This window comes from Saccopteryx bilineata, chromosome 3, assembly GCF_036850765.1.
Source record: "Saccopteryx bilineata isolate mSacBil1 chromosome 3, mSacBil1_pri_phased_curated, whole genome shotgun sequence".
Classification (NCBI taxonomy): Eukaryota; Metazoa; Chordata; class Mammalia; order Chiroptera; family Emballonuridae; genus Saccopteryx; species Saccopteryx bilineata.
Window position 1 is genome coordinate 214,740,297 of NC_089492.1, and position 12,988 is coordinate 214,753,284.

Below are 12,988 nucleotides of genomic sequence, written 5' to 3' on the forward strand. Positions count from 1 at the left end.
CTTACAGTTTTAGGGTTTTCATCCACGTTAATTGAGGAGAATGAAGGTGGACAGAGAGTGCCTGGGTACTAGGTTTATGATTAAGATGATAACACGTCTTGTCTTTGCAGAGAGTTTTGCTGACGGCATCACCTCTGTGCCGTATTAAAGATCAGTATCTGAATTCTAAATTGTTGCTGGCTTTCAGTCGGCATCATAATCTCAGGGACACCAAAGTTATGCTCAGATCTTCTGGTTTTAAAATAATAACTTTGGTAGAAACGTGAGGAAATGAAATCGGGTTGGCCTTGTTCCCAAACCAAGAAAGTAAACAGAGTCATCTCATCCTGTACTGTTTCTTCCATGGGCCTCTGGCAGTTGCAACAACAGAAACAACAGAAGTGAAAATAACAGCAGCCAACACTGTGCTTGCGTGTCAGGTGTTACGCTTAGCGTTTTCTTCTCCCCTGTCGTGGGACATGCACAGCAGCCCACGGTCCCGCTGTTTGGCGTAGGTGTGCTGCAGGAGGAGAGGGGTACGATGCTAAGGGTTACACTGGAGCTTGCAGCACAGCTCGGCCTTCAGGTTTGACCTTGATTATTGCATTAAACAAAACGTGATCAAATCTGGTTTACAAACTATTCACAAAAAGTGAGCAATCCATAAAATTCAAGCTTTCTGTATTATCCTTCTTAAATATATCCTAGGAATTTGGCATAAACCCAGGGTTTCTCCTCTTTAAGGGTTGCATTTAATATATCCAAAGAGAATGATTGTTTTCCCATTGGAGAAGCTGTATAATTTAAAAAGTGACAATCTCTGGGTTAATAATAAATCTTGATAATATTATTGCTCTTTCAACTCCATGCCACTGCTTTAAAGGTGACTCACTGATCTCTGATCTGGAAAACTTACTGTTTTAGTACTCAGGAAATTTTACATTTTTCTTCTTTGCCTCCGTCCCTGTATGCTTCTCCAAATTTTTGTCACTAGAGGGCAGTGTTGCACTGTGTGAAATAAATACCAGCTTTGCAGATTTCAGCTTCAATTTACTGGCTCCAGGGCCTCAGGACAAGCGGTCCTATCTCATTTGCCCATTATTTCCCCTACCCCGTCAGTATTCTGGAAGGTGCTCAGATAATGTTGCTTGGCTTTTACTAACTAACTACCATTCTTGAATGCTGTGTGCTAGAAAGCTGTGGTATCCAAGTTCTTTAGCACATTTGCTGTGTTAAGTCTCCAGTAGCTCGTGGGGAAATACTATCTCTTCACAGAAAATAGGGATCTTAACATGTTAGATAAATATTATGAGGCTACACAGCTAGCAAGTGGCAGAGGTAGGATTCACATCCAGGCCCGCCTGACCCCATTCACATGCTTTGACCAATACCCGATAGGGCTTTTCGTGGTATTATCTAAAACAGACCACCACAAAAGAGCATTTCATTTAGTTTGACCAGAGAATAGGTCAGCTATGAAAGGAGAGCCACAGTATCGGTCTTAATTTCGCTAAGCCTGTGTCAGCTTGTAGAAAATGTTGTTTGCTTTGTGAATCTGACTGCATTTTCATATGTTCAGTTCCGTCTTTCGAAGGATTCAAGTGAGTTTGGGATGGGCTGCAATCCAATAAAAACAGCGAGAGCTGCAAACGCAAGCCACATGTATACTTTAAAATTTTTTAATAGCCACATTAAAACAGTTTTAAAAGAAACCAATAAAATTGATTTTAATTATATATTTATTTAGCCCCCTATATCCAAAATATTACTTCAGCATGTAGTTAATATAAACCATGAAGCTATTTTACACTCCTTTAGATATTTTTTGGTACTAAATATTCGAAATCCAGTACACGTTATCCTGACAACATCAGGTGCTCTGTGTTCACATGTGGTGGCGGCTACCACCCTGCACGCGCACCTCCTCCTGGTGTCTGTCACTTAAAGTCAGCCTCCTATTTCTCCCCGGGAAGCCGAGGGGCGAGGGCTGTCTCTGGGGCTGCCTCACAGGTCTGTGTATGGCATGTGTCCCATCTCCGCCCGGCTGATGGACCAGGGAAATGCAGAGATAGTGCAGTTAAGTTAGTGCAGGCTGATGGACGGGGAAATGCACAGATAGTGCAGTTAAGTTAGTGCAGGCTGATGGACAGGGAAATGCACAGATAGTGCAGTTAACTTAGTGCAGGCTGATAGACTGGGGAAATGCACAGATAGTGCAGTTAACTTAGTGCAGGCTGATGGACAGGGAAATGCACAGATAGTGCAGTTAAGTTAGTGCAGGCTGATAGACTGGGGAAATGCAGAGGTAGTGCAGTTAAGTTAGTGCAGGCTGATAGACTGGGGAAATGCAGAGATAGTGCAGTTAAGTTAGTGCAGGCTGATGGACCCGGGAAATGCAGAGGTAGTGCAGTTAAGTTAGTGCAGGCTGATGAACAGGGAAATGCACAGATAGTGCAGTTAAGTTAGTGCAGGCTGATGGACTGGGGAAATGCACAGATAGTGCAGTTAAGTTAGTGCAGGCTGATGGACGGGGAAATGCACAGATAGTGCAGTTAAGTTAGTGCAGGCTGATGGACGGGGAAATGCACAGATAGTGCAATTAAGTTAGTGCAGGCTGATGGACCGGGGAAATGCAGAGATAATGCAGTTAAGTTAGTGCATGCTCTAGTCAATGGAAGGAGAAAACCTTGTTTGACTCAGGACTTCTGTGATTCCCATCTCCGTGTTGCTGCTTCTTTGAATCTGCATTTAGAAACATGTAGTCTCATGGACAAGAGTGTGGTGGTTACCAAGGGTGGGGGGGGAGGGAGGACATGGGAGGGAGGGAGGGAGAGAGTTAGGGGGAGGGGGAGGGGCACAGAGAACTAGATAGAGGGTGACGGAGGACAATCTGACTTTGGGCGAGGGGTTTGCAACATAATTTGATGACAAAATAACCTAGACATGTTTTCTTTGAATATATGTACCCTGATTTATTAATGTCATCCCATTACCATTAATAAAAATTTATTAAAAAAAAAAAAAAAAGAAACATGTAGTCTCTTCTGCATCACCTCCTCCGGCAAGTTAATTCAAACTTTCAGGTTTGCCAGTCAGTATCTTTTGAGTCAGCAGACTTGAGTATTACCCGAAGCCTTCCAAAGCTGGGCACCACAAGCATTTTCTAGGATCTAGAATCATAGCAAACTTGGGTGGAGCAGCTACTGCTCTTTAGGCAAACAAACTACTCTAAAGAGGAAGCATCAGAAAACTGTCTTTACCTGCTGTTTTACTGGAAGCAGGAGTCCACACTTTAGCTCCCTGTTTTCCTGGTAGACATTGGATTTCAATGGTCCAACCGAAAGACGGTCAACTCCCAGCAGTGTCCCACCGACACTGGTGCCAGCACTAATGGACTTGGCACAGCGCCCCTTCGAACTGTCTGGGCAGAGGGCTGGAGACAGTTGATGTTTAATAATTCAGGATGAGGTTTGGAAGAACATTGCTCTAATGTGGCTTTTACATTCCAGAGAACTTTTTTGTCATGAGGAATAAGTCATAGTTTTGTATTGTCCCCTGTTTGACAAATGAGAAGGCCAGGGCATTGAAATGGCTGGACTTCGCTGATGCTATGGGTGAAACTTTGGCAGAACCTTCTCTGTTTCTTCATGCTCCCAAGACCTGTAGTTTTCACCAAGCACCTCTCTTATTCAAAAGCACTGTTAGCCAGTTAAAACATTTCATCTAAATGTTGCTCTTGAAGCCATTTTTTATGCCATTCCCTGATACAAGGCACTGCAGGTTGTGTTTTCATTCAAATTAGAGTTCGTTCTGGCTTGATTTTAAAATATTTGTGGAACAAATACTTGGGTTCTCACTATTGTCCCTAGAACCTACAGGGACTCTTTATCTTTATGGTAATACCCATTTAATATTTATTAAATGTCTACTGTGCTCCAAGCATTGCCAGGTTTTTTTAGAGTTCCTGGAGGGCAGTGACTATGGCTTATTGCTGTTTGCATTCCTTGTGTCCAGCATGATGCATATAACATGCTAGTTAAACAAGATTGTTACATGAACAAGAAATGGGAAGACAGCAAGAACTGCTTTCCAGGGGCTTACAATCTCATAAGAACCAAAGCAACTCCTATAATATAGTCTTTCTGGACTAGAAGTATCTTGAGACCTATTTCTCCTTACATTGGTCATTTCTAATGTTCACGTCTACTGTGGACTTTGGCCACTGAAACTGACTGGTTCCCAGCCACTTGTGATACAAAATGACCATGTGTATACAATCACTTACTTTATTGAGTCTCTGTTTTAACTTTTTGGTGGATTAAAATAAATCTTCTCTGCACAAAGGAGAGAGAGGTATATGGTTGTGAATAACATTAATATTGGGACAGGTATTTTTTCTAGACTGATACCAAATCATTGTACTGAAAATGAAGGAATGAATCTGATGATTACTGACCAGCCAGCTATTTGTGGGCCTGTAATCTTAAGTGCAGACTATTGGGGGTTTTTGAAACTAAAGGAAGGAATTGGCTGGATTCCAAAAAAAACTATGAGAAATATAAATTACTATATTAATAGTGCTGTTAGATGTCCATATTTTTTTTCTGTATTTTTCTAAAGCCGGAAACGGGGAGAGACAGTCAGACAGACTCCCGCATGTGCCCGACCGGGATCCACCTGGCATGCCCACCAGGGGGTGACGCTCTGCCCACCAGGGGGCAATGCTCTGCCCACCAGGGGGCGATGCTCTGCCCCTCCAGGACGTCGCTCTGTTGCGACCAGAGCCACTCTAGCGCCTGAGGCAGAGGCCATGGAGCCATCCCCAGTGCCTGGGCCATCTTTTGCTCCCATGGAGCCTCGGCTGCGGTAGGGGAAGAAAGAGACAGAGAGGAAGGAGAGGGGGAGGGGTGGAGAAGCAGATGGGTGCTTCTCCTGTGTGCCCTGGCTGGGAATCGAACCCGGGACTTCTGCACGCCAGGCCGACGCTCTACCACTGAGCCAACCGGCCAGGGACAGGACATTTACTTTGCAACCAGACTTTGTATGCTCTGACATGAGAGGAACAACCAAAGGTTGTATTGCATGAAGTTGAGATTTTATTGCAGCCTGGACTGGAGGGTGCAGAGGCTGGAGTGAAGAGCACTTCCTTGGAGGTTTCTATACTAATCCGGGTGCAAGTGGTGACATAGAAGGGGTAGAAAGACCGGGCCAGAGAAACACATGAGCAGCAGACGCGCAGAGAGCAGATCTTAGAGGCTGAAGATACGGGGAGATTAATCAAGGCAACACGTCGTTTTAAGTACTTGATTACTTTAGAGTAAATGTTTCTTTGGTAAGAGACTGAAATCACTGACAGGAATAGGGAAGTTTGCAAAGAAAGCCGTTTCTGAGTTAGGGCGGTGGGAGGTTCTATTTTGTTGCGTGTGAAATAGGAGCAGAGGTTTCGAGTGGAGATGTTCCATAGACATTCACCAGGGGCTTGGCTGTCCCCAGAGCCACGCCAACTTGAGCGACCTGATAGACATACGGCCCCCACCATTACAAACAGAATTGGGTTCAAAACTCAACAATTACTTGTTCCTTCTGTGTTTCTGAGAATCATCCTTTTTTTTTTTTTTTACCTATTAGGTCATTATTGTTCCTTAGAAGCTTTCATCCGAAGTTACCCCTCTGGCCCTAGAGATGTTCGTTTATTAAGCACCTGCTGTTTGTTTTTAGTCCATGTGGCAGGAGTAGGTCAGCCACGGTAAGCCGGATGGCTGGCTGCCGGATCTGGAGCTATTCCACTCGGGCCTCAGCCGGCGCTGAGCTCCAGCTGCGCCTCCGCTACCTCAGGTCGGCATTTCTGCCCGGCACCTCACGCCTGCCTTGTCTAACCCGAGTCCCTCCCCCTGGGCGCCTCCCAGGCTTATTTTCTTCTTGGTTCCCTCCTGTGCCAGCCTGCCCTGGACTCCTCACCGTCCTGGGTGCCTGCGGGCATCCCTCCCGGGCATCGCTGTCCTGGGCTCTTCCCCTTCTAGAAGACCCTTCCACACGCCGTGGTTACCCTTTAGGAACAGATGAGATCACTCTTCTGGCTGACACTTTTACCGGTTTCCAGTTCCAGCCCTTCAGAGTTGGAAGTCTCTGTAGAAGGCCAAGCTGTGCCCTCTGCAGCGTAGCACAGACACGGCCCTGCGGCCGCTGCAGGGTCAGCCGTTTCCAGGGTCACGGACACACCCTCCGGTTCTCCTCTGCGGGGGAGCTCGGCCTTCAGGCCTCTTCTGGGGTCACTTCTCTGACACAGCCCAGCCCAGCTGTCCCGCAGGGCTGTAATGTATCTTGGTTGTGGCCTGTCCACTGTTAGCGTGGGAGCCCCTGAAGGCACTGGGCACGATCATTCATCCTTCACTTCCCCATCGCTGACAACTTTTAGTTTTTCAACTGCAAAGGTTACCCAGCCCCGTGGTTAGAAAGGTTACATAAAGCTATTCATTTGGCAAAATTTTCTTGAGCCTATACAGTGTCTCAGGCTCTTCCATCTTTGCTGCTGCCGAGTAGAGTTGCTACAGTTCTTTCAGAAAGCAGTTTGGCAGATTGTAGCCTTAAAAATGTTAATCACTAACAGGGAAAAAAATGTTTAAAAGTGCTCGTTTACAATACAAAAGTGCTTTACAATAACAAACATTATTGGGATGAACAGTGACAGGGAAATAGTTAAACTTGACTGTTTTAAGGAATGGCCTGTTATGTAACAACTGATCTCTAAATTTGAATAAGATGATGTTAAGTAGAAAAAAATTAAGATCTAAAATTGTTAGATGGATATGACTACAAATATCTAAAAAATGGATAGGAAAAACTAAGGGAAATGTCACAAGATTGAGAGTGTGCAAGGAGCTTTGAACAACGTTTTCATACTTGTGGTATTCCAACTGTGTTAACATGAATGTTACTCATAATAATGACAGTAGCTTCAACAAAACATGCTAACTAGATACTTCTATGCTTTTTTGGATGCTATATCTCAAAAACTAATTTTGACCTCCCCCACCCCCCACCCCCTTCAGTTTGTAGCTCTGAATACAGTTTCTGAGTGTCTGTTTTCTCTGGTCAACGGTGATGATATGTTTGCAACCTTTGCTCAAATCCAGCAGAAGAGCGTCTTGGTGTGGCTGTTCAGTCGCCTGTACTTATATTCCTTCATCAGTCTCTTTATATATATGATTCTCAGCCTTTTCATTGCACTTATTACAGATTCTTATGACACCATTAAGGTAAGTAATTATCAATATTCCCTGCCAAGAAAACTTTAAATTCTGTACAGATTGGAACATAGGGGGAAAAAAACTACATTTATTTTACTTACTTAAAATACTATATTTTACTTAAATTTTGAGGTTTTGTAGAAAAAGAGACTTGTTGGATGTTGGTGATTAATTTTAAGTATGCATTTAGGGCATTGTTCCTGTCACCTGAGTCAGGGCTGATTGGTTAGGAGGTGTGGTGGGGAAGAGAGAGGCAATGGGTAGGGGTGGGCTGAGTTTGCTAAATCAGGTAGTTGGGCTGTTGGTTGCAGCATTGACAGGTATACCTGGCCATCCTGGAACTTAGGCTTTGAGTTGTAAGTTTCAGTGATAAGGGGTGACCACCACCTGACAATTGTTCCAATAGTGGAATACCTGTACACTGGACAGTACAACCATTTGTGTGGTACAGGTTTCCTTTAAATTGTTCAAGCTGTGGCTTTTGTGACTGTTTCGCTTCCTGTCTTCCTAAGCCACCTGATGGGTTCTGTACCCTTTCAGTCTGGGTCCATCCAACTGGTTCGCAGCTTGAAGCAAGCTGTACCACCTGCACTGGTGACCCCTTTCCAGCGGATGGTCGTGCTCAGAAAGTCCCGTTTCACCAACATCGGAGCAGGCAGGGTGCTCTGTCAGTGCTGGGGGTGCTGTTTTCTCCTTGAACCTTCTCAGACTAACTCAGAAGCTAGTTCATTGGAAGTACTCCTGAGCACACTTTTTGTGCATGGGAGATTAGTGTTTACACGGGAAGGGGTGGTTGGCTCCAACAGTGGGGCTGGGCACGGGGAGAGAATGGCTGCTCACTTCTGTCCATGGGCTCATGTCTCTGCTGTGGCACTGTCCCTGTGAGTGGGCCAAGCTTGCTGGTGTGGAGGAGACCTCACATGGGAGTGGGGTCTCAGGGACTCTGTGTCTGCTTGAAAGAACCCACTGCCTTCTGCCCACTAAGTGACCAGCTTCCATAAAAGTGGAGGAAGTAGAAATTACTTCTTAAGCAGATCTTACATTGGAGTGAGGGGAAGGGGATGTCTTATCTGGTCTTGCATTAGCACGAAAACTTTATGCTTTTGATTATTTCTTTTATTTCCCTCACTAACATGCCTCTCCTCTGCCTGCCTCACCCTGGCTTTCTTTCTGGTGTTTTCCTTTGGATTGTTCTCTGTTCCATGGTGGCCCTGGTTTGGCCTTCTGGGACTGACAGATTGATTCATCACTGTTTAAACCCATTATTGGATCTGAGCTTGCAATGTGGGAGAGTTTTATTTCCACAAAGGTCAGTTTGACTTGCTGACAAAGGGAACAGTTTCTCATGCTTTATAAATAAGGTAACAACACTGTGTACCTTTTAAAGAAATACCAACAGAATGGGTTTCCTGTGACGGATCTTCAGGAATTCCTGAAGGAATGTAGTAGCCGAGAGGAGTATCAGAAAGAGCCCTCAGCCCTCCTGTCCTGCGTCTGCTGTCTGCGGAGGTCAGTATTGTGTTTAGTCAGGTCTCTGTGCTCCGGAGAAAGCCGCTTGGCTGCCGTCAAAAAGGGCTCTTCCAGCATGGACAGCACACTCAGGAGTCAGCCTGCTGTGGGGAAGAATCCATCCCTCCTTCCACTGAAATCGGCTTTAGAAATGAGTTCTTGTAAAACTGGGTAGAAAGCTACATGACATGGCTGAACTCTTGTGGAGATGAGGCTATTATAAGAAGGCATGCTTGATGTCCCTAAAGTCAAGAGGCCCAAGTGAGAACTCTAAAGTGGCCCAAGTGAGAGGTCAAAGCTCTTAATTTTAGAGGTGGAGCTCTCGGGATGTCACAGGCATGTCTTCTTCCACAATATGAGTATAGATCACTCTCCTTGACCAGAGCAGAAACCCACCTGAGGACGCTGCACTGGCCTGGGTGGTGGACACACATCACGAGCTCTTCGGTGCCCAACGGCACTTTGCTCACTGTTCATCAGGACACTGAAGAAAATGGTCTAGACCAGACCTCAGAGTGAAGCCTCCACATAGTGGTTTGGGGACTAGAATGGGGGTCAGATGAAGATAGGACTTTTTAATTGTACCCATGTTTATTTTCATCTTTAGTCAGGAGAGGAACTTGTTAACTCAAAGTATCCCCCACCCATGTTTTTTGAGGAAGATTGGGGAATCATAATTGCTGCTTAAAACCATAAGGTGTATTTCCTGCTAATCAATTCATTCTGTGTCTTGGGATTTGAAATATGATTGAAGCATTTCCAAAGAATGTCTGGTAAATATAAAATGAGGTCTTCTGAGAAGAGTTAAGTTTTTAAAATAATTTTATCCTCTCAGAACATTAAATCGTTGTCATGGAAACCAATAAAAGAAAGTTAATTTTCTTAATAGGCAGCTGCTTCCTAAGTGGCACCTTGTACAAAAAGTCTCTCCAAGTTGCTTTTCTAATATGTAGTTAACTGTAAAGCACAACAACAAAATGTCTTAAAATGCAGTTGTGAATTCTGGAAAGTAACAGATAGATTCTTGGTGATTGACTTTTAGACCTTGGTTTACATCAGTAGTAGTCAACCTGGTCCCTTCTGCCCACTAGTGGGCGTTCCAGCTTTCATGGTGGGCGGTAGTGGAGCAACCAAAGTATAAATAAAAAGATAGATTTAACTATAGTAAGTTGTTTTATAAAGATTTATTCTGCCAAACTTAGCAAAAATCCGACATAAAGTACTTGGTAAGTAATTATTATTATATGCTTTAACTTGTTGTAATTGCTTTATAAATTTTATAAAGTAAAGTTACTTCCCTACTTTATAAATCACCATTACTGTGGAACCGGTGGGCGGTTAGAAAATTTTACTACTAACAGAGATACAAAAGTGGGTGGTAGGTATAAAAAGGTTGACTACCCCTAGTTTACACCATAAAAAGTACCAGGAGGTTGTTAAAGATTTTTTTGTGCAGCTGTGTGGGATAAGTAAAAGTCGGAGAGACAGGCCTACAGAGTCATTGATAAGGTTGGGCTGGAGGGGTAGGGAGCTGCATCAGCAGACAGTTTGCCCCAACATGTGCCAGGGGTTGCTGTGAAGCTGACTGGTGCAAAAGGATGGCTATGCTCATCTTTAATGAAAGAATTAAATGTAACAGAAGAGTCCACCAAAGGAGATAAATTGAAAACCTGGGATGCCAAAAGTTTTGAAAAAAGAGGATATCAAAAATAAAAACATAAATGGCTGTTACCAAAGATGGTTGTGGGTGAAGTCAGCCAGAACAGTCTTAGCTGAATAATCAAGTCAACACCTAGATCTAGGGGTTTTTTAATGGATCCTACAGAGAGTAAATGGATGTCATAGAGCCTGATGAAGGAAATACATTTTACTGGCCCTTGAGAGCAAGTGATGGCTTCGACTCCATCAAGAGTTAAGTATACCTGAATGTGTTTAAAAGCTAGGAGCCAAAGAATGGAATAAAATTGAGGAAGGCTGTGAATGGAGAGTAAATATTGGAGAAAGACCTCCCTGAGGAGCCTGAGGAATTAGAAAAGGCATTACAAATATTGGTGTGTGGGCCCCCTCTCCGGTGTCCATGACAGACAGCCCTGATGATCAGAGCTCTGCCCCTCCAGAGCAGACGGGAATGCACTCTTTCAACCAAGCAACCCAGCAACCGCCACAGACTGACTCTCTTTCAAAATGTTGCCAGAGCCTCCAGCCTGAGTATCACAATGCCTAGGTTTTCATATGCCAGGTTTTTGACCCCGCCTATTACGCAGTATATTCCATGACCTCTCCTCCACCTTTTGGTTCCTCCAGTGTCCTGAGGGTGAACAGCTGCCTCTGACACCTCTTCCAGCTCTACTGAAATGTGGTTCTTTGCAAAGATGTGCTTGGTTGAACAGACGTAGAGTTGACCTTTCCTCTTCTCTACTGCCGAAGTGGATAGATAGTCTGCTGTTCTAGGCATTGAGAAGGCTTTGGCAATGAAGAGAGACGGAGGCTCCCAAAGAGGTGGACAGCTCCTCAAAGTTGTCAAAAGCATCTACTCAAACCAAAAATTATGTCAAATGCCCTTCTCAATTTTTTTTCTTTTTTTCTTTTTGCCTTCTAATGCTAACCTATGTGTGCCTAGAAGATGGAGTATTCCTCAACCTTCTCAGAATCTGAGTCATTGTTCTCTTTTCTCTTTCCTCTTTCTGTTGCAGGAAAGAAAGTGATGACCACTTGATGCTTACTAACTAAAATTCTTCTGCCAAAGATAATCAAGCTTCAGGCCTCCTTGGACCCAGTGACAATTCAGAGGGACCCTAAATGGCGTGGACTGGCATGTCCAAAATACTCATGTTTAATGTGGAGTGGAAAAGAAGACTGTTAGCTGGCTGACCGCAACTGAAGTTCCAAAGTTTCTTTTGATATACTTGGATGGTGAAGCAGAGACCACATTCACCTGCAGGGCATTAGTGCAATAGATTAGGGAGAATGAAATTCTTTTAATTTACGACGACAATGTTGGGATGCAAAAAATCACATTTCAGAATGTGCAAAACGATGGTGTTTACAGCCATGCATTTAAAGATGTGTGTTTGTCCTCAGATAGGGTTTGCTTTAAGAGTGATGCTGGGTTAGAAGACATCTTAATTCACAGGCTGCACAGAGATGGAGTTGGTTTGCAATTTGAAAAACTATAAGGCCACTTTAAAATGACATTTAAATAAACAGAAAGACCTCTTGAAGTGGACATTTCCTGACCTTTTTTCCTGTGGTTTTCTTTAATATGATATGAAGCAACCATTGGCGTAGTCAGTGAGATGAACAGGAAGCACCTTGTCACTTGTGCTGATTGTTGATTGGACACACATGACACGTGTAAGTGAATGTTCATTGTAACAAACGGACTGACTGTGGTAGGAATTTGCCTTTGTTAAGCAAGGAAAGATGGTATTTTTTACCTAAATAAATTTATTTTTATCATAACATATGGAACCACTAGTACTTTTTTAAAAATGTAGAATCTCTCAACATCTACCTAGTAAAAATTCATGTCACATCTTTATTAACTCTGGCCTCCACAAGGGATTTCCCACTTTCTTAAAAGCAGCTCAGGAGATATGGGGGCTGGTATGTAGACGCTATTCACTAAATATATATAATACTGACTTCAGAGATTAAGAGCACTTTGTGCCCAGGTTTATTTCACACTAGAGCCGTGATGGCGAACCTTTTTATAAAAACCACCCACTTTTGCAGTGCTGGTCAACCTGGTCCCTTCCGCCCACTAGTGGGTGTTTCAGCTTTCATAGTGGGCGGTAGCAGAGCAACCAAATGGTGCCGTGATTGGCCCACCATGAAAGCTGGAACACCCACTAGTGGGCGGGAGGGACCAGGTTGACCAGCACTGCAAAAGTGGGAGGTTTTTATAAAAAGGTTCGCCATCACAGCACTAGAGCTATCTCAGGGATCGATTATTTTACATTTATTGCTGAAGAGTAGCATTTGAATTAAGCAGGACTCTTGTCCCAGGACACTCTCTTTCCCCTGCCCTTCCCTGCCAAGCCCCTACCAGATTTTTCATTTTGTTCCCTCTTTTTCTCTTCGCCCCCACACTTTCTTCATATCACTACATCAAGTCTAGGCCAGGAAAATCATCTGGTTGATACCATTCAAGTTCATGAAGTAAGTGACTTGTGTGTACACATGGACTACTTTGCTAAAATTATAATTTTAAGTAATTTCTTTAAAAAAACATCATTATATTTGACTTTTAA

General features: G+C 43.8%; 1 protein-coding gene across 1 annotated transcript in view; it reads left to right on the forward strand.

The window, feature by feature from the left end:
• MCOLN2 (mucolipin TRP cation channel 2) overlaps nucleotides 1–12,013 on the forward strand; it is a 61,052-nt gene extending 49,039 nt beyond the window's left edge. Inside the window, exons 12-14 of the mRNA XM_066268767.1 lie at nucleotides 7,029–7,235; nucleotides 8,614–8,735; nucleotides 11,429–12,013. Coding sequence (XP_066124864.1) covers nucleotides 7,029–7,235; nucleotides 8,614–8,735; nucleotides 11,429–11,465 — 366 coding nt within the window. The 3' untranslated portion in view covers nucleotides 11,466–12,013. The remainder of the gene's footprint in view (nucleotides 1–7,028; nucleotides 7,236–8,613; nucleotides 8,736–11,428) is intronic.
• The last annotated feature ends 975 nt before the right edge of the window (nucleotides 12,014–12,988 follow it).